At 47.1% G+C, this 20,850-nt stretch overlaps 2 protein-coding genes and 1 long non-coding RNA gene across 3 annotated transcripts in view; 2 read left to right on the forward strand and 1 right to left on the reverse strand.

Annotated features, from left to right (window-relative positions):
- The window catches only part of clns1a (chloride channel, nucleotide-sensitive, 1A), a 60,764-nt gene extending 45,183 nt beyond the window's left edge, over positions 1–15,581 (forward strand). The window contains exon 7 of the mRNA XM_085999673.1: positions 15,249–15,581. Within this exon, the coding sequence (XP_085855799.1) occupies position 15,249 (1 nt within the window). The 3' untranslated portion in view covers positions 15,250–15,581. The remainder of the gene's footprint in view (positions 1–15,248) is intronic.
- aqp11 (aquaporin 11) overlaps positions 6,915–20,850 on the reverse strand; it is a 38,563-nt gene continuing 24,627 nt past the window's right edge. The window contains exon 3 of the mRNA XM_085999671.1: positions 6,915–7,652. Coding sequence (XP_085855797.1) covers positions 7,435–7,652 — 218 coding nt within the window. The 3' untranslated portion in view covers positions 6,915–7,434. The remainder of the gene's footprint in view (positions 7,653–20,850) is intronic.
- The window catches only part of LOC147112118 (uncharacterized), a 53,826-nt gene continuing 49,488 nt past the window's right edge, over positions 16,513–20,850 (forward strand). Inside the window, exon 1 of the long non-coding RNA XR_015079821.1 lies at positions 16,513–17,857. This is a non-coding gene — a long non-coding RNA (uncharacterized LOC147112118). The remainder of the gene's footprint in view (positions 17,858–20,850) is intronic.

The raw sequence follows: 20,850 nt of genomic DNA on the forward strand, positions 1-20,850 counted from the left end.
CTGACGTCTCTGGAGGGGACTTGAACCCATGACCTTCTGACTCAGGGGTGAGAGTGCTGCCCACTGAGCCACAGCTGCCAAACTGGGATTGAAGCTGACATCCTCCTGGTCAGTGTCCCTGCTACACAACCACCGGGGCGACCCAGCAAAGGTTTTTCAATTCTTTGTGGGTATGTGTGTGTGATTAAACTCTCTCTGACCTTCTACCCTTCCAAGCCCAAAAAAAAACACTTTTTGCTTTTTAAATAATGTTGTCTACGATAGAAGCTGCAAGTCATAGAAATAACACTCGCGTGGTGACAACCTCATAAACCACAATCGTCACAGCCCTGACGAAACCTGTTTCACCTCATTTTTATTTTGTTACTTTATATATGTCCAGGGCAGAGTTAATGAGCGACATGGATGTTGACATTGCAGAAAATCAACATAAAACGTTTCACCACCCCCTCAGAGTTATTAGATCACAGTGAATGCTTTACCACATACTGGTTATTGAGGCCGAGACTAGAATCACATTTAAAAAGCAAGAATCAGACAAGCGTTTGAAAAAGAATATAAGAGGATACAGGCAGGGAAACCAAAGAAAAAACAGCTTCCCTCGAAGCGCAGGCACAGTGGGCTGAATGGCTTCCTCCTGTGTTACAGATTCTGAATTGAGAACAATTTAAAAATAGATATTTTAAACCTGTTAGACTGGGTAAACAATGGGAGGAGTTTGTGGGTGCTAATTTATCTGCCCTGCCCCCTGACTAGATTACTGCGATGCAATTGTTACGTTTGACTATGTTAACGAGAGGGGGGGGGGGCGGGCTCGTTCTATTAACTAGAGGGGACTCATAGAAACATAGAAGATAGGAGCAGGAGTAGGCCATTCGGCCCCTCGAGCCTGCTCCGCCATTCAATGAGATCATGGCTGATCATCCAAATTCAGTACCCTGTCCCTGCTTTCTCCCCATATCCCTTGATCCCTTTAGCCAATCCTTCCAACTCCTTCTTGAATATATTTAATGAACTGGCCTCCACTGCCCTCTGTGGCAGAGAATTCCACAGGTTCACCACTCTGGCTGAAGAAATTCCTCCTCATTTCAGTCTTAAATGGCTTACCCCTTATCCTTAGACTATGACCCCTGGTTCTGGACTCCCCGACCATCGGAAACATCCTTCCTGCATCTAGTCTGTCCAGGCCTGACAGAATTTTATAGGTTTCGCTGAGATCCCCGCTCAATCTTCTAAACTCCAGTGAGTATAAGCCCAATCAACACAATCTCTCCTCATACGTCATTCCTGCCATCCCAGGTATCAGCCTGGTGAATCTTCGCTGCACTCCTTCCATGGCAAGAACATCCTTCCTCAGATAAGGCGACCAAAACTGTACACAATACTCAAGGTGCGGCCTCACCAAGGCCCTGCACAACTGTAGCAAGACATCCTTGTTCCTGTACTCGAACCCTCTTGCTACGAAGGCCAACATACCATTTGCCTTCTTAACCACCTGCTGCACCTGCATGCTTAGCTTCAGCGACTCTTTGCACTTCCCCTTCTCCCAATCTATTGCCATTCAAATAATAGTCTGCCTTCCTGTTTTTGCCACCAAAGTGGATAACCTCACATTTATCCACATTATAGTGCATTTGCCATGTTTCTGCTGATGCGCTATCAATTACTCATAAAAGACGGAGAGTTAGGAGAGTAACTAAAGGCTTTTATTAGCAAAGAACAGAGCATGTCTCTCGTGGTTGACTGGGTTCCAAGAAGGCAGGGGGCTGCAGAGCGGTCACCTTTATACCTGGGCCTGTGGGTGGAGCCAGGGGCGGAGCCAGCAGAGACATGCTGAGGCATGCATAGGTACAACAGTGTGCAACAACAACAACAATAACTGATTTACCACATTCACCCCTTGTTTAAAATTGAGTCCGGCGGGATGAAGTGTACTAAAGGTTCGTGTAAGTAAGTCTATCAGGTGGCCTTGTATGCCATCCTGATCGTCATGGTGGCGGCGGTGATGGTGCAGCATCCAACGTTGAATCAGGCGTCTCATTGAGTGGTTGGGAGGTCAATGACTGGTCCTGGGGCTGCGGCATGCCGTCTAGCGGGGTTGGGTTGTGGGTAGTGGTGGATGGCAATGGTAGTGTTTCAGGGACACCCGAAGGTGCGAGATCTCATGTGGAGGCTGTGTCCTCCCGCCCGTCCGGGTACGCTACGTAAGCGTACTGGGGGTAGGCGTGGGTAGTGGTGGGTAGCGAAGGAGGTGTTTCGGGGGCACCCGAAGGTGCGAGGTCTCGTATGGAGACTGTGTCCTCCCGCCCGTCCGGGTACACCACGTAAGCATACTGAGGGTTGGCATGGAGGAGGCTCACCCTCTCGACCAGGGGGTCCGTCTTATGGGACCTCCCATGCTTCCGCAGTAGGACGGGTCCTGGAGAAGTCAGCCATGTCGGTAACGAGATCCCCGATGTGGACTTCCTGGGGAAGGAGAACATTCTCATGAGGGGTGGCATTGGTGGCTGTACAGAGCAGTGACCGAATGGAATGGAGCGCCGCAGGGAGGACCTCCTGCCAGCGAGAGGTCGGAAGGCCCTTAGATTTCAAGTTTAAAAGGACTGCCTTCCAGACCGTCGCATTCTCCCTTTCCACCTGGCCATTCCCCTGGGGGTTGTAGCTGGTGGTCCTGCTTGTAGCAATACTTCTCGCGAGCAGGTACTGACGAAGTTCGTCGCTCATAAAGGATGAGCCCCTGTCGCTATGAATATAGCTAGGGAAACCGAACAAGGCGAAGAGGTCATTCAGACATTTGATGACCGTGGTACTGGTCATGTCTGAGCAAGGGATGGCAAACGGGAAACGGGAGTACTCGTCAATTATGTTGAGGAAGTACACATTGTGGTCAGAGGAGGGGAGGGGCCCTTTAAAATCGACGCTCAGCCGTTCAAAGGGGCGCGTGGCTTTGATCAGGCTTGCTCTGTCTGGCCTATAAAAATGCGGTTTGCACTCGGCGCAGATTTGGCAGTTCCTGGTCATGGTCCTGACCTCCTCGATGGAGTAGGGCAGGTTACGGGATTTGATGAAGTGAAAAAACCTGGTGACCCCCGGGTGGCAGAGGTCATTGTGGAGGGTCTTCAGTCTATCAACCTGCGCATTGGCGCATGTACCACGTGATAGGGCATCTGGGGGCTCATTGAGTTTCCCGGGCCGGTACAAGATATCGTAATTGTAGGTGGAGAGTTCGATTCTCCACCTCAAGATCTTGTCATTCTTGATTTTGCCCCTCTGCTTATTATTAAACATAAAAGTTTAATAAAACATAAAAGTGGCGTCCACGTTGCGGAGCGGTTAGGGGAGACGGCGTCCATATTCCTGTGGGCCGCGTCGAGCGAGAGCGCGAGGGACACTGCCTTTCTCGGGTCCATTTCTCCCTTTTCCAACAGTCTCTGCCGGGAGTAGTCGGACCTTAGACCCGCAACGAAAGCATCTCGGATCAGTCCCTCCGTGTGTGCTGCGGCTGATACTTCTTTGCAATCGCAGCCTTGGCCGAGTATCCGTAGTGCCCGTAGGAAGGCCTCCGCCGATTCCCCGGGCTGCTGTCTGCGGGATCTTGAGGTGCCTGGCATAGACTGTATTTACCGGGCGTGCGTATTGCCCTTTTAGCAGATCGATAGCCGCCGCGTAGGTCGTCGCGTCCTGGATTATTGTATAAACTTGGTGGCTCGCCTTTGAGGCCAGGATTTCCAACTTGTTTTCGTCCAGGGTCACAGTTGAGGCTTGCAGGTAGGCCTCGAAGCAATGCAGCCAATGCGCGAATTTGGTAGCCGAACCCGCTTCTTGGGGGTCTAGGTCCAGGCATGTTGGTCTGAGGGCTCGCAGCAGCTCCTGCTGCTCAGCGTTTGTTGTCGACATTTTGTTTTTGCTAATAAAATTGATGCGCTATCAATTACTCATAAAAGACGGAGAGTTAGGAGAGTAACTAAAGGCTTTTATTAGCAAAGAACAGAGCATGTCTCTCGTGGTTGACTGGGTTCCAAGAAGACAGGGGGCTGCAGAGCGGTCACCTTTATACCTGGGCCTGTGGGTGGAGCCAGGGGCGGAGCCAGCAGAGACATGCTGAGGCATGCATAGGTACAACAGTGTGCAACAACAACAACAATAACAGTGGTTTACCACATCTGCCCAATCACCCAACCTGTCCAAATCGTACTGGAGTTTCACGGCATCCTCCTCACAGCATACCCTCCCACCCAGCTTTGTGTCGTCTGCAAATTTGGAGATATTACATTCAATTCCCTCGTCCACATCATTAATATATATTGTGCACAGCTGGGGTCCTAGGACCGATCCTTGCGATACCCCACTAGTCACTGCCTGCCACTCGGAAAACGACCCGTTTATTCCAACTCTTTGCTTTCTATCCGCCAACCAGTTCTCTATCCAAGTCAATACCTTGCCCCCAATCCCATGTGCCTTAATTTTGCACGCTAATCTCTTATGCGGGACCTTATCGAAAGCCTTCTGAAAGTCCAAATACACCACATCCACCAGTTCTCCCTTATCTATTTTACCAGTTACATATTCAAAAAATTCCAGTAGATTAGTCAAGCACGATTTACCTTTTGTAAATCCATGTTGACTTTGTCCGATCCTGTCACTGCTTTCCAAGTGCTCTGCTATTACATCTTTTATAATGGACTCTAGCATTTTCCCCACTACCGATGTCAAGCTTACCGGTCTATAATTCCCCGCTTTTTCTCTACCACCTTTTTTGAATAGTGGGGTAACATTAGCTACCCTCCAGTCCATGGGTACTGTTCCAGAGTCTATAGAGTTCTGGAAGATGACCAGCAATGCATCTACTATTTCTAGGGCCACTTCCTTAAGTACCCTAGGATGTAGATTATCAGGCCCTGGGGATTTGTCGGCCTTCAGTCCCATCAATTTTCCTAACACCATTTCCCTACAAATACTGTTTTCTTTCAGTTCCACCCTTTCATCAGACCCTATGTTCCCCGGCATCTCTGGGAGGCTATTTGTGTCCTCCTTTGTGAAGACAGAACCAAAATATGTATTTAGTTGGTCTGCCATTTCTTTGTTCCCCATTATAAATTCCCCTGATTCTGACTGCAAGGGACCTACGCTTGACTTCACCAATCTTTTTCTCTTCACATATCTATAAAAGCTTTTACAGTCAGTTTTTATGTTCCCTGCAAGCTTACTCTCATATTCTATTTTCCCCTTCTTAATTAATCTCTTTGTCCTCCTTTGTTGAATCCTAAACTGTTCCCAATCCTCAGGTTTACTGCTTTTTCTGGCCAATTTATATGCCCTCTCCTTGGATCTTATGCTATCCCTAATTTCCCTTGTTAGCCACGGTTGAGTCACCTTTTTTGTTTTATTTTTATGCCAAACTGGGATGAACAAATTCTGTAGTTCATCCATTCGGTCTTTGAATGTTTGCCATTGCCTATCCACCGTCAACCCTTTGAGTGACATTCCCCAATCAATCCTACCCAACTCGCTCCTCAGACCATCGTAGTTTCCTTTATTTAAATTTAGGACCCTAGTCTCTGAGTCAACTACTTCATTCTCCATCTTAATGAAGAATTCGATCATATTATGATCGCTCCGACCCAAGGAGCCTCATACAACAAGATTGCTAATTAATCCTTTCTCGTTGCATAATACCCAGTCTAAGATGGCCTGATCTCTGGTTGGTTCCTCGACATATTGGTCCAGGAAACCATCCCGTAAACACTCCAGGTGGGTGGTGGGGACTGGGGCGGCGGAGGGGGTGCTGGGTGGGGACTGGGGCGGCGGAGGGGGTGCTGGGTGGGGAGTGGTGTGAAACACTAGCTGTTGCAGTGCCTCCTGTCAATGCTTCCTCGAGAGAAAATGAAACCTACCATGTCTCAGTGGCTTGAGGTGTAAATTACTGTAACACGCAGTGTGCAAACGGCTGCATTGGTAGAGCTAGCAGGTGACGCATCCAGTTCATTTGAGCTTGTCAGCACTGATGGGATCTAAAAGCTTGGCTTCTGAAAAATGCCAGCTGTAGTGATAGTAATTGATGTTCCACAGTGAGTGATGCAGCAGTGGGGGCCACTGTGGTGGATAAAGGAAGAAATGCAGTTCAGTATAAAATATTGAAACGGCTTATTAAGATTGATTTGGCTTGATAAAGTTTGTGGTGTGCTTTCAGCGTCACTGGCGATCTCAAGTTCTCTGTTGTACTCTTTATCTATTTCTCAGAAGTAGAATATTTAAAGCAGTAGTTGACATTTATGAATTGTTCTTTGACATTAAACTTTTTGCCACCTGTTTCGCTGTTTCGTGAGTGGGATGGGGAGGAAAAGCTACACAGTTACGATCCCCCCCCCCCCCCCCCCCCGGCAAGGAAATGCTAGGCTCCTGCTGGCTGAAACTTCCTCCACACAGGCGGGTTTATAATATCGTGACACTGCTTGGCTGCGTGGGTTGAGTTTGGACACGATTCCCACATAAACGGTTGGGTTTTCAATTGGTTGGAAGAGATTTTTTTAGAGCCATTTTTCCGGGTTTCGGAGCAATGTGTTCGCAGACTGATGTTGGCTCCCAGTCTGGCAACGGCTCGATTTTAAAAATTCTCATCCTTGTGTTCACATTCCTCCGTGGCCTCGCCCCTCCCTATCTCTGTAACCTCTGCGACCCTCCGAGATCTCTTTGCTCCTCCAATTCTGGCCTCTAGACCGTCCCTGATTTTCTTTGCTCCACCATTGGCGGCCGTGCCTTCAGCTGTCTAGGCCCTAAGTTCTGGAATTCCCTCCCTAAACCTCTCCGACTCTCTCTCCTTTAAGACGCTCCTTAAAACCTACCTCTTTGGTCACCTGTCCTAATATCTCTATGTGGCTCGGTGTCGAATTTTGTCTGATAACGTTCCTGTGAAGCACCCTGGGATGTTTTTACCACATTAAAGGCGCTACATAAATGCAAGTTGTTGTTTTAAGGGTCGGTGGGAATTGGAAGGCAAACAAGTAAAGGTAATTTGAACAATTTGTTTTCTCTAACTTAACATAAGAAATAGGAGCAGGAGTCGGCCACACGGCCCCTCGAGCCTGCTCCGCCATTCAATAAGATCATGGCTGATCTTCAACCTCAACTCCACTTTTCGCCCGATCCCCATATCCCTTGATTCCCCCTAGAGTCCACTACTTCTCGATTCGTCTCGTCTTCGCTCCTCTTAAACGGTGGTGTTGTCCTGCCCGAGGGGGCCTTGTCCCTTCAGCTTGGTTTTCCCATTTAAAATACATTATTTGAATACACTCAACGCTTCAGCATCCACAGCCCTCTGGGGCAGAGAATTCCAAAGATTCACAACCTTTTTTTTAAATTTTAAAATTGAACATTTTACAGTAAATCACATTTACAGAGCTCAGGTCTCAGCTCTTTGTACACAGTCACAAGCCCTCATGCCTGCAAGGCAGGGATCACAGTCTCTACAAGCTTCTTGGTCGTCTTCACTTGTTCATCCAGATAGCGGGTCTCCAGGAATTCACACAGATGAGGTTCGGCGCTCCCAGTGGTGGGTTGTGCCGATCCGGCAGACTCTGGTTGACACTTCTCCATCTGCAGGGCTCTCTGCATCGCCGAGCGGAGCCTCCCGCTCTCCCGACCGAACTGGTGGACTGTTTATATTTTTAAAAAAAGCTTAAAAAACGCTAGATTAATATTTAAAACTTATCAGTTTAAATTATAATCACCCCGGCCGAGGTGACGATGCACTCCAGTCCCCGCGGCGCCCACCTGTCTCGGAAGGCCTCGAGCTTGCCGGCAGACACCGCGTGCTCCATCTCCAGGGCCACCCGGGCGCGAACATAGCCGCGGAAGAGAGGCAGACAAACTGGCCGAATGACCCCCTCGACCGCCCGCTGCCTGGACCTATTAATGGCCACTTTGGCCAGGCCCAGGAGGAGGTCTTCCGATCTGCCCTCTCCCCTCCGCACCGGGTGGCCGTAGATCAGGAGCGTGGGACTGAAGTGCAGCCAAAAATCAAGGAGCAGCCCCTTCAAAAAATGGAACAGGGGGTGCAACCTGTCTCACTCAATGTAGATGTGAAACACGGACTCCTCTAGGCCGCAAAAATGGCAAGCGGCCTGGGAGTCCGTGAACTTGTTTAAAATCTTATTGCACAGGACTGCTCCGTGCAACACTCTCCAGGCCAAGTCCCCAATAGATAAAGGGTGGACCCTCTGAGTGAAGAAATTCCTCTTCATCTCAGTCTTAAATAGCTGACCCCTTATCCTGAGACATTGCCCCCCTAGTTCTAGACTCTCCAGCCAGGGGAAACAACCTCTCGGCATCTACCCTGTCAATCCCCCTCAGAATCTTATGTTTCAGTGAGATCACCTCTCATTCTTCTAAACTCCAGAGAGTATAGGCCCAATCTGCTCAATTTCTCCTCATAGTTAACTTCCCTGGGAAGACATTTGAGTCCTGGATGTGGCACAGGTTCACGAGTGCCAGTCCAGCATCTGATATCTCCCCCATATTTACGTGCGTTTTGGCAGGCTATTTTACTGTGATCATTGTCACAGCCATGCCCAGTGCTGTCTTGTTGAATGCCCACAATGTGCTAACTCAGCACAGACCCTTGAACCTTGCACCTTCGTGTCCTGTATTAATGAGCTACTCATTGATTAGACTTGCTGTGTCACTGGGTGAAATCATGTTAAAATTAACAGTGACGTGAATAGGGTTCATAGGAACAGGAGTGTGACACTTGACCCAGTAAGCCTGCTCCTCCACTCTGTTAGCAGTTAAATAGTTTTTAAAAATCTAACAAAGAAAAGGGAGTAATGGGGTGAACACAGATGAAGTACTTTATTTTTGTAGTTTGATATAAAATTGTATTTTAGGTGTTTAGTAGTTTTAGTAATACACTAATCTATTCCTGATTGTAGAGTAGCTTTATTGCTGCGATATTAATATCCATTTCAAAGTCTGTGCGTGAGCTGGAACCAAACACAACCAGCCAATCGGGGAGAGATTTTCTCCAAAACAGTCAACGGTCTCTGGGTTAATCCATCGTCATTTTGAACGAAGTACTAGGTGGGTGTTTAAAATGTTACATCAAGCTAAGCAATCTTCCGTAGATCATGCCAGTTAAACCCACGTTGCTCTGGGTGCTGCTGCCTCTTATCCCACCCCTGTCTGGAGGGACAAATCCCCAGTTGGGTAGCGGTGTTGAGTTGTCTGATAAAGCTGGACTCCATCGCCGAGCAAGCTGCCAGTTTGGAGCCTGGAAACGTTTGTAATTGAGCAGCGCACAAAGTGCCCAGTTCCAATCGTGATGTAGCCCGGGGTAGATTTACATATTGTGAGCGTCAGTCATATCTCCGTGCTGTAAAAGTAGTGTATTCCAGTTAAAAATAATGTATTTTAAATTGGAAAACCAAGCTGAAGAGACAAGGTCCTCCTCGGGCAGGACAACACCACCGTTTAAGAGGAGAGAAGACGAGACGAATCGAGAAGTAGTGGTTACTTGGGTTTCCGAGAGAAATTGTAAGGATGATGGCGAGCAGGGTAGGGAGAGATTATATCTTCAAAACAACAGAAACTCCCATGATAGCTCATTTGGTAAAAGAGATGCGAGACTGAGCCACACAAAGCTGACAGTCCGAGGTGGAATCCTTGGTTTATGTGGCGTTAGCTGATTTCGGCAGAGCTGCAATGACGGTGCCACAGATAGACCGAGGGGGCGGGGTGGGGGATTGGCCAGATTGCTGGTCAGTTACTCCTGCTGGGAAGTCCACATCTATGAACATCAGGACAGGATTGAACTTGGCTCTGATGCAGCCATGGTCCAATAGCCTGATGACACTGCCTCGCTGTCTAGTCTCGCACGTGAAGAATGGCCACTTGGATGAGGGAGTATAGGACTTGCATTTATACAGCGCCTTTCACGACCACCGGACGTCTCAAATGCTTTACAGCCAATGAAGTACTTTTTGAAGTGGAGTCACTGTTGTAATGTGGGAAACGTGGCAGCCTATTTGCGCACAGCAAGCTCCCACAAACGGCAATGTGATGATGACCAGATAATCTGTTTTTGTTATGTTGGTTGAGAGATAAGTATTGGCCAGGACACCGGGGATAACTCGGTTGTTGATGAAGATGACAGTCATCTGTGGAGCCCTGACGCGCCCCCCCCCCACCCCCCAATTGGTTAGGGTACAATCTCTTAAGATGTGGTGATAATACTGTTCCAAGCAATCCAACTTTTACAAAATATATGGGAATATTTAAAGATTATACAGCTCCTCGGTCACAACTGAACTGTGCTCATCAATGAGTTAATGAGTTGTCTTAAAGAAGAAGAAAAAACTTGCATTTATATGGCGCCTTTTTTTAGTCAGTTGAGGGATAAATATTAGCTAGGGCACTGGTGAGAACTCCCCTGCTCTTTGAAATTGTGCCATGGGATCTTTTATGTCCACCTGTGAGGGCAGACGGGGCCTCGGTTTAACGTCTCACCTGAAAGGCGGCAACTCTGGTCAGTGCAGCACTCCCTCAGAACTAGATTTTGTGCTCAAGTCTCTGGAGTGGGACTTGAACCCACAACCTTCTGACTCCAAGGCGAGAGTGCTACCCACTGAGCCACGGCTGACACCGTCTCTTCAGTAGCGGATTGTAGGAGCCCTCGCACTTTTCAGATGAACTGTTCAAATTTGACCACCTACGACAAAGCTTGGAAATGATCTTCAAGCAAATTGGTCTCGGGATTTGTCGAGCAGGACCTCATCTGTGTCTGCGTTGAGCAGGATAGTGTGTTTCTTTCCTGCTTCTCTTGCTTTCTCTCCTGAACGAACTCTTACTGGTGTACAGTTCCTCAGGCTCCAGCAGTCCTCCGTGACCTCGCCACACGGGCTACTCTACACTTGATAACTCGGCCTATGAGTGTTGGCAGCCCATTCAGCTCTGGAGTGTATCCGACTGAACTGGATTCTGTCCTCACTTGATGTCCAAACGATCACATTCCAACAGGAGTCAAAACACGACGAGCTGCTTTGACTGATTTGGTTTAATTTTAATTCCCCTCCTTAACTCCAGGCTATTGATGTCATTCATAGATCCCTCTGGCTAACTCATCGGGAAGGTCCTTGATCTGTGCTCTGTGGCTCAGTATCACTGAGGGGAGGGGAGCAGAATGGATTTCTTTGGGGTGGGGTGGGGTGGGGTGGGGGGGGGGGGTCCAGTTGGCTCCAAAGGTGACACGCCCAATGATGGAAGATTGGAACCAAATCGTTATTTTTATGATAAAACTCGACACTGTGTGGGAAACTTGCAAATCTGACACCTGAGCCCGAGAGATCCAGCAGTACTCTAGGGCACTGTGACTGAACATGACATAAGAAATAGGAGCAAGAGTCAGCCCCTCGACCAGCCAGCCCAAGTCATTAATCAACATCGCTTAAAAAAAAAAAACGGATTATCTGATCATTATCACATTGCTATTTGTGGGAGCTTGCTGTGCGCAAATTGGCTGCCCCGTTTCTCACATTTACAACAGTGATTACATTTCAAAAAGTACTTCGTTGGCTATAAAGCCGTCTGGTGGTCGTGAACGGCGCTATAGAAATGCAAGTCTTTCTTTAATGTGCGCTGGAGGAAGTTAGGCTTGTCGCTGGGTGCTGGAATCCATCCCGCTCGGCTTGAATTAACCCTGCAAGTCAATGCCCTGAAGAGTAGGGCGGTCCTAACTGGGCAAGCGTCAAGAGACTCACTGGTGCTTTGCGCTGGTAAAGTGCTCACCCTCGAGGGGCTGGGTCCCTAAACAAAAACTCCCAACTGTGTAGATTTTTTCTGGTAAAACTAAAGCAAAATGGTTGCGGATGTTGGGGATCGGAAATCAAAACCAGTCTGGAAGCGCTCAGCGGGTCAGGTGGCATCTGCGGAGAGAGAAAACCAGACTGGTTCCTGGGATGGGATTGTCCTAAGAGGAGAGATTGGGTAGACTAGGCCTATATTCTCTAGAGTTTGGAAGAATGAGAGGTGATCTCATTGAAACATACACAACTTTGACAGGGTAGATGCAGGGAGGATGTTTCCCCTGGCTGGGGAGTCTAGAACCAGGCGTCACAGTCTCAGGATAAGGGGTCGGCCATTTAGGACTGAGCTGAGGAGAAATTTCTTCACTCAGAGGGTGGTGAATCTTTGGAATTCTCTACCCCAGAGGCTCAGTCGTTGAGTATATTCAAGACAGAGATCGATAGATTTTTGGATATTAAGGGAATCAAGAGATATGGGGATAGTGCAGGAAAGTGGAGTTGAGGTCGAAGATCAGCCATGATCTTATTGAATGACTGAGCAGGCTCGAGGTGCCAAATGGCCGACGACTCCTATTTCTTAAAAACCAGAGTTAGCATTTCAGGTTGATGACCTTTCATCAGAACTGAAAGGTATTAGAGATGATCAGCTTTTAAGCAAGTACAGAGCCAGTATAGAATTACTTGTCCCATTATCACTTCCTTTTGCTTTGCGTCATCATCCCTTCTGCCATTTAATCACTCCTGTCCTCTACACCATATCATAGACCTTTCCTTTTGTTCTTACCCTTCCCCCCCCACCCCCCAAAAACAAACACACACACACACCTTTTTCCTAGCTCTGTACTTGCTTAAAAACTTAAATCTCTAACTACTTCCATTTCTGACGAAAGGTCATCTTGATCTGAAATGTTAACTCTTGTTTCTCTCTCCGCGGGTGCTGCCTGACCTGCTGAGTGTTTCCGATATTTTCTGTGTCAAATTTTGTTTGATAATCGCTTCTGTGAAGCGCCTTGAGGCATTTTATTATGTTAAAGGCGCTTGTACAGATGCAAGTTGTTTGTTTCCTTATATAATGCCCTGGGCGGTATGCCTCTAAACAGTCAGTAACAAACAAGAAATTTGATCTTCTTGTAGTGGGATTTCAGTACGCCAGTGTTGGTATAAGTTGCAGCCATGTCTGAAGCCAGACAATTGAGTTAAAACCTACAAGTTGATGCGATTACTTGTGTTGCCATTGGGATTGTTTTTCTTGCGCATACCAACTTTCATGAGTCTTTATTAAACTGGACTGTTCAAATCAGAAAGTCGGTCGCTAACTTTTTTTTGAGAGATTAAATTAGGCTCCTGCAGTTAGTAAGAATATAAGAAAACAACCAAATATATTAATAAAATATAGGTTAGTACCCGGATTGTGAGCTGCTCTTATTTCTGAAGTTAATTTATTGTCAAGTCAAAATATTACTGTTTTTTCAATGTTCAATTGGCCAATAAGTTTGTTTGGTGATTGAGGCCTGGATACGAGGATTGTGGCTGTGACGTTTTGCCCATTCTGGAAAATGCAGGGAGGATCCTGTGGAGGCAGAGGCTAGATTCTAGCAGCTGAAGTAATCTAAAGAGAGGTTTTTCTATTTGTTATTCAGGGCACACTATCAGACTTGTGTAGAAATCAGTGCCAGTACTGTCAAGGACATAGGGAGCAAGGCTTGGCTTCTAGAGATGGAGGGCAGAAACATATCTAGAATAAAAAAGACCCAAAAACGTAACGAGACATCCAACTCTTAATTCTCCACAACCACTTCCGAAGCCACAACCACACCACCCTCTGTGCTGTCAGCCTGTGTATCCGATAGCAGATCACGTGCGAGGCTGTGCTGAGTTCGTTAATCTCAGCCAAGGTGACTTTAAAAGACAAAAGGAAGACTTGCATTTCTATAGCGCCTTTAGCGACCACCGGACGTCTCAAAGCGCTTTACAGCCAAAGAACTTTTTGGAGTGTAGTCACTGTGGGAAACGCGGCAGCCAATTTGTGCACAGCAAGCTCCCACAAACAGCAATGTGATAATGACCAGATAATCATCTGTTTTTTTATGTGGATTGAGGGATACATGTTGGCCAAGACAGCGGGGATAACTCCCCTGCACATTACAGAGAGCCTCCGCGCTCCCGAGCTGAGGATAGGAACTAATAACCAGGGTGTAAAACTCCCCCCCCCCCACCCCAACCCCAACACTTGAAAGCACGTTTGCATGGACATCTGATGAGGACAGAATCAGGCCAGTCTTTGACGCCATGAGTTTAGAATTTTCTTAAATTTTAATTAATCAACGGGGTGTGGGCATCACTGGCAAGGCCGGTATTTATTTATTGCCCGTCCCTAGTTGCCCTGGAGAATGTGGTGGTGAGCCGCCGCTTTCAACCGCTGCACTCTGTGAGGTGAAGGTGCTCCCACAGTGCTGTTAGGTAGGGAACAACGTCCCCCACCGTAAACTGCGTGGCCTGCCTCCCCTTCAAACTTTTCCGCATGCGCGGTATCTACAACATACAAGCCAGTGAGCGGCCCGTGTGGAGTCTTCTAGATGGCTGCGCAGCTTAGCGGGAACATTGGTGGGGAGTTCCAGGATTCTGACCCAGTGCCATTTGAAGGAACGGCCACTGTATGTCCAAGCCGGGATGGTGTGTGACTCGGAGGGGAATTTGGAGGTGATCGTGTTTGGGAAGTGCTGTCGAAGAAAGCATCCTGTGTGCAATTCAGAGCCGTGTTGAATAGCCTGGGCCCAATTGGAAAAACAGGTTCGATAGCAAAACATTGCAGATGCTGGTAATCCGAAATAACAACAGAAAATGCTGGAAAAACTCAGCAGGCCAGGCAACATCAGTGGAGAGAAATTAGAGTCGACGTTTCGGGTCGAAACCCTTTTTCAAAACTGGAAAGGAAATGAAATAGATCGAAAGGAGGGCTGGGGAGGGAACAAAAGAAGTGAATAGACATTAAGAGGTATTCAAAACCAGACGAGATGGTGATAGGACTAGTAAAGAGACAAAAGACGGTTCAGATTCGGTGTGAAATGTACTGGGAGAATGAGAGACAGCTGCCATGTAAAAAAAAAAAAGAGGAATGGGGGGGGGGGGGCGGGGGGAGGAGGGAAAACCTCCCCAGCCCTCCTTTCGATCTATTTTATTTCCTTTCCAGTTTTGAAAAAGGGTTTCGACCCGAAACGTCGACTCTCATTTCTCTCCACGGATGTTGCCTGGTTTGCTGAGTTTTTCCAGCATTTTCTGTTATTTTGGAAAAACAGGTTCTTGGCTGATGTACCTGGTGACATGTAAATTCACCCCTCCCCCCCAAATGGAGGGGGGCGGGGAGGCAGAAGATGGAAAAACAAAACCTTTTTTTTTAAAAGAAATTCTTTAAATATGTAATTTTTTTAACCTAATCTTCCATTTGTCTTGCAGACGGGCCTTGATCATCGGCCAGTGTTTCTGACCGGCAAAGTCTGCATCTCATTGTGACGCGACAGTGGTCGACCTGATTAACGGAAGCTTAATAATTAACATTTGGAAGAAAACAGAGAGATCAGCCGCCTAACCTGGTTTAAATGTAACAAAAACAGTTGCAGGGTGAAATGTGTCCCGTACTGACAGCTGCCACTTAAATTACTCTCCATATAAAGGTGGGACGCGATGCTTAATATAGTGCTGTTTCCGTACAGTGTATGTCACGTTTTGTGTCGACCAGTGTTGCAAGATTACGGTGTTGAGTAAAACCTATTTCTCTTTTGTACTGAGTGAATAACTGGTTTCACCTGCTTTTTGAGTCTCTTATTGGGGGGGGGGGGGGAGGAGTGAGGCTAAGAGGGAATCCCAATAAGTGTGCAGCATTTTCTGATTGATTGCATTTTTTTGCCGTGTAACTGAAGAACAATAATATCTTTCAGAAACGTTTTAAAACTAAAATGTTAATCCTGACGATAGTTAAACTAGCTGGTTGCACTCGGATCAAAACTTCTAGACTGTTTTTTAGGGGGGCGAGGGGGGGGTGAATGAATAAATTGTAAAAATTTGTACCTCCACAACTGAAGGCATATTAAACTACAAAACCCTTTGTTATTATGGTCAGTTTCTGGTTATTGTCGCTTTAGGCTTGCGAGCACAAGACTTGGCAGCGTTGCATGCAATGTTCCTGCCATTTGGAACACAACACATTCCCAGACTCAACTAGCAATTAAATGGGAGGGGGCAGTAAGTGACTCCGCAGAAAGGGAGGGAGGCCTAGAGAGAGGGAGAGTGATGTTCCTGGATTGTCCTTGTACACATACAGGATCCTTATTAGCTTTATAAATTGAGGCATAGAGTACAAAAGCAAGGAAGTTTATAGTACCTTTATAAATCGCTGGTTAGGCCCCAGCTGGAGTATAGTATCCAATTCTGGGCACCTTCCTTTAGGAAGGATGTCAAGGCCTTGGAGAGGGTGCAAGAGGAGATTTACCAGAATGATACCGGGGATGAGGGGCTTCAGATATGTGGAGCGACTGGAGAAGTTGGGATTGTTCTCCATAGAGCAGAGACTGTTAAAGGGAGATATAATAGAGGTATTCAAAATATGAGGGGTTTTGAAGCGAGTAAATAAGTTTCCACTGGTTTGAGGGGGGTCGGTAACCAGAGGGCACATTTTTAGCACGGGGGAGGGAGGAGTGGGACTAATTGTGGAGAGCTCTTTCAAAGAGCCGGCACAGGCACGATGGGCCGAACAGCAGTCTCCTGTGCTGTATGATTCTATTAAGGTGTCCAAACAAAACAAAAAAATCAATGGACTCCTTGGCACAATCCATTTTTTTCCCACCCAACCACTTTTTTTTTTTACAATTAATAATGGAGGTTAGTATTGTGCTGCACTAAATGTATGTTGGGATTACCTGTTTGACCTCGTTTTGAAATGGTGGCCAATAGTTTTGGTGGCAGTGCAGGGGATCCATGAAAAAAGCCGGTCTCTGGTGTCATCGGCTGTGAGGAGTTTATATTTACCGTGCCATTAGCTGGGCAAACAACTACAGGAAACTTTTTTTTTTTATCCGGGACCAGCGTGGTGCCGGTTTATCAAAAAGTCCGGATTACAGAGAGATATAGTAAAAGGTATGAGAGCCCCGTACATGGCCACAGATCCAGGAACGACCACTAATATGAAGTAAAACTTACCTGAACCTACTCCTGAATTTTGCCGGTTAACAGAGATTTCCGGTTATTTAGGTGCCTGTAAATCGAGAGTTTCCTGTACTTGTATTTATGTAGCGCCTTTAACGTAGCAAAACCGTCCCAAGGCGCTTCACAGGAGTATTGCAAAACAAAATTTGACACCAAGCCACATGGGTTTTAAGGCGCGTCTTAAAGGAGGAGAGAGAGGTTTAGGGAGGGAATTCCAGAGCTTAGGGCCTCGGCAGCTGAAGACACGGCCGCCAACGGTGGAGTGATTATAATCCGGGATGCTCGAGGCCAGAATTAGAGGAGCGCAGATATCTCGGAGGGTTGTAGGGACTGGAGGAGGTTACAGAGATAGGGAGGGGAGGTGTCATGGAGGGATTTGACAGCGAGGATGAGAATTTAAAATTGAAGCGTTGCTTAACTGGGAGCCAATGTAGGTCAGCGAGCACAGGGGGTGATGGGTGAACGGGACTTGGTGCGAGTTAGGACACGGGGCAGCAGAGCTTTGGATGATCTCAAGTTTACTTAGGTAAGAACATATGAATTGGGAGCAGGAATGGGCCATATGGCCCTTCAAGCCTGCGCCACCATTCAATAAGGTCATGGATGATCTTCTACCTCCATTATCATTGTATCATCGACTACCAGGATTGCAGAAGGCAAACTGGACAGACCTCTGTCTTTTCTCATCTAGCGATTCCTATTTTACTGAAACGGGCCGACGCACACTGTCATAACATTACACGTGAAGAATGGCAAAGTGCAGAAGGGAAGTCGGAACCCACGGCACTCTACCCAGCACAGGTCAGCAACTCCGGGAGAGGAGGGCGATAGAATTGGATGGACCAAAACCGATTATTTACGCAGTGAGTTGTTGTGACCTGGAATGCGCTGCCTGAAAGGGTGGTGGACTCGATAGTGACTTTCAAAAGTGAATTGTGTATAATACTCGAAGGGGGGAAATGTTGCTGGGCTATAACAACAACAGCAACTTGCATTTATATAGCGCCTTTAACGTAGTAAAGCATCCCAAGGCCGTTCACAGCAGCGATTATCAAACAAATTTTGACACCGAGCCATGGATGCTGCCTGGCCTGTTGAGTATTTCCAGCATTTTCTGTTATTTCAGATTTCCAGCATCTGCAGTATTTTGCTATTATATTAGGACAGGTGACCTTGGTCAAAGGGGTTTTAAGGAGGAGCAGGAGAGTGGGACTAATTGGATAGCTAATTCATATTTAAGAAAAGATATACTTGCTCTCGAGGCGGTTCAGAGAAGGTTCACTCGGTTGATTCCGGAGATGAGGGGGTTGACGTATGAGGAAAGGTTGAGTAGGTTGGGACTCTACTCATTGGAGTTCAGAAGAATGAGAGGCGATCTTATCGAAACATATAAGGGGGCTTGATCGGGTGGATGCGGTGAGGATGTTTCCGATGATGGGTGAGACTAGAACTAGGGGGCATAATCTTAGTATAAGGGGCTGCCCTTTCAAAACTGAGATGAGAAACTTCTTTACTCAGAGGATAGTAAATCTATGGAATTTGCTACCCCAGAGAGCTGCGGAAGCTGCAACAATAAATAAATTTAAAACGGAGATAGACAGTTTCCTAGCAGATAAGGGAATTAGGGGTTACGGGGAGAGGGCAGGGAAGTGGACGTGAGTCTAGATTCAGATCAGCCATGATCCTATTGAATGGTGGAGCAGGCCTGAGGGGCCGTATGGCCTACTCCTGCTCCTACTACTTATGTTCTTATGTTTATGTTCTAGCTGGCATAGTTATGATGGGCTGAATGGCCTCCTCCTGTGCTGTATGAATCTATGACCTTGCTCAGGTTTTGTTACGCAATCATCTGAATGTTTAATTTGTGGAGCCCTTGACATCATGGCTCAACAGAAGAGTGGAATTCGACAGCCCCGACTCTGCTTCTCAGACTGTCTAGTTCTGTTATTTCCAGATGGAAAGACAGGAGCCGAAGCCTTGTGCATTCTTCCTGCCAAACACCAAATTGGAGCTTTTAGGACAATGGCATTAATCGGCTGCGGGTAATTCCGTTCCGTTCCTCCACAAGATCTTGATCCTGGAATTTTTCCTTTAACTCATTGAAGAGCAGAGGTGGACTGCCTTCGGAAAGTCCCCTCGCGCCCTCTGACCATTTTGAGGTCTGGATAGCAGAGTTGCAGGCTGGTCTGCATCCGGTCAGCATTTACCTTGTCCCTTATTCTGGCCTCTTGCGCATCCCTGATTATAATCGCTCAACCATTGGCGGCCCTGCCTTCAGCTGTCTGGTTCCTAAGCTCTGGAATTCCCTGCCTAAACCTCTCCGCCTCCCTACCTCTCCTTCCTCCTTGAAGACGCTCCTTAAAACCTACCTCTTTGACCAAACTTTTGGTCATCTGCCCTAATTTCTCCTTGGGTGGCTCGGTGTCAAATTTTTGTCCTGTTGAAGCGCCTTGTGACGTGTAACTACACTAAAGGCGCTATATAAATACAGGTGGTGGTTGTTGTTCCGTCTCCTCTGTGTACTCCCTTCAAACAGCTTGCTGCAGTAAAGCTCAGTTAATAGGATAAACCAACAGTTAACCCTTTATAAACTGATGGTTTATTTTTAACAATTAAATACCTCTAACTTGTACACAAATCTGCCAACTTAAAAGTAATTGAAGGGTGGTTCCATTGACATTTGGATTCCAATTCCATACTTTCCAACTTCGATTTCGGGTTCAGCCAAGATCATAGAAATTTACGGCACAGAAGGAGGCCATTCGGCCCATCGAGTCCGTGCCGGACGATAAAGAGCTCTCCAGCCTAATCCCACTTTCCAGCTCTTGGTCCATAGCCCTGTAGGTTACAGCACTTCAAGTGCATATCCAAGCACTTTTTAAATGTGATGAGTGTTTCTGCCTCTACCACCCTTTCAGACAGTGAGTTCCAGACCCCCACCACCCTCTGGGTGAAAAAAGTTCTCCTCAACTCCCCTCTAATCCTTCTACCAATTACTTTAAATCTATACCCCCTGGTTGTTGACTCCTCTGCTAAAAGAAATAGGTCCTTCCTACCCACTCTATCTGGGCCCCTCATAATTTTACGCACCTCAATTAAACCCCCCCTCAGCCTCCTCTGTTCCAAAGAAAACAACCCCAGCCTATCCAATCTTTCCTCATAGCTAAAATTCTCCAGTCCTGGCAACATCATTGTAAATCTCCTCTGTACCCTCTCTAGCGCAATCGCATCCTTCCAGTAATGTGGTGATTTAGATAGATGAGGATTTTATCGTTTTCCCAGAGACCATTAAACAATAACGGACAGCAACTCTTGCAGTGAGGCAGACACGTAATAAAAGATGGGATTGTATAAACTCGGTGTAATCCCTTTTCAGGCAGGCCTGGAGGGGGGTCCGTGTCCACTCACACATCAAATGTTTAACTGAAATGGAAGAAAAGAGCATCCAACTATCGCAGCAGGTTATGTGGAGACGCTGGGGTTGTTCTCCATAGAGCAGAGAAGGTTGAGGAGATTTGATAAGAGTAAATAAGGAGAAACTGTTTCCAGTGGCAGAAGGGTCGGCCAGAGGGCGCAGATTTAAGGTGATTGGCAAAAGAACCAGAGGCGACATAGAAAGAAAGACTTGCATTTATAAAGCGCCTTTCACGACCTCAGGACGTCCCGAAGCGCTTTACAGCTAATGAATCCAAAGATGTGCAGGTTAGGTTGATTGGCTATGATAAATTGACCCTTAGTGTTAGGGGGATTAAATATGTGGGGTTACGGGGATAGGGTGGGATATGTGTCGGTGCAGGCTCGGTGGGCCGAAATGGCCTCTATCTGCACTGTGGGGTTTCTGTGAAGTGTAGTCACT

This window comes from Somniosus microcephalus, chromosome 10, assembly GCF_052327205.1.
Source record: "Somniosus microcephalus isolate GS21.2 chromosome 10, FLI_Smic_1.0, whole genome shotgun sequence".
NCBI lineage: Eukaryota > Metazoa > Chordata > Chondrichthyes > Squaliformes > Somniosidae > Somniosus > Somniosus microcephalus.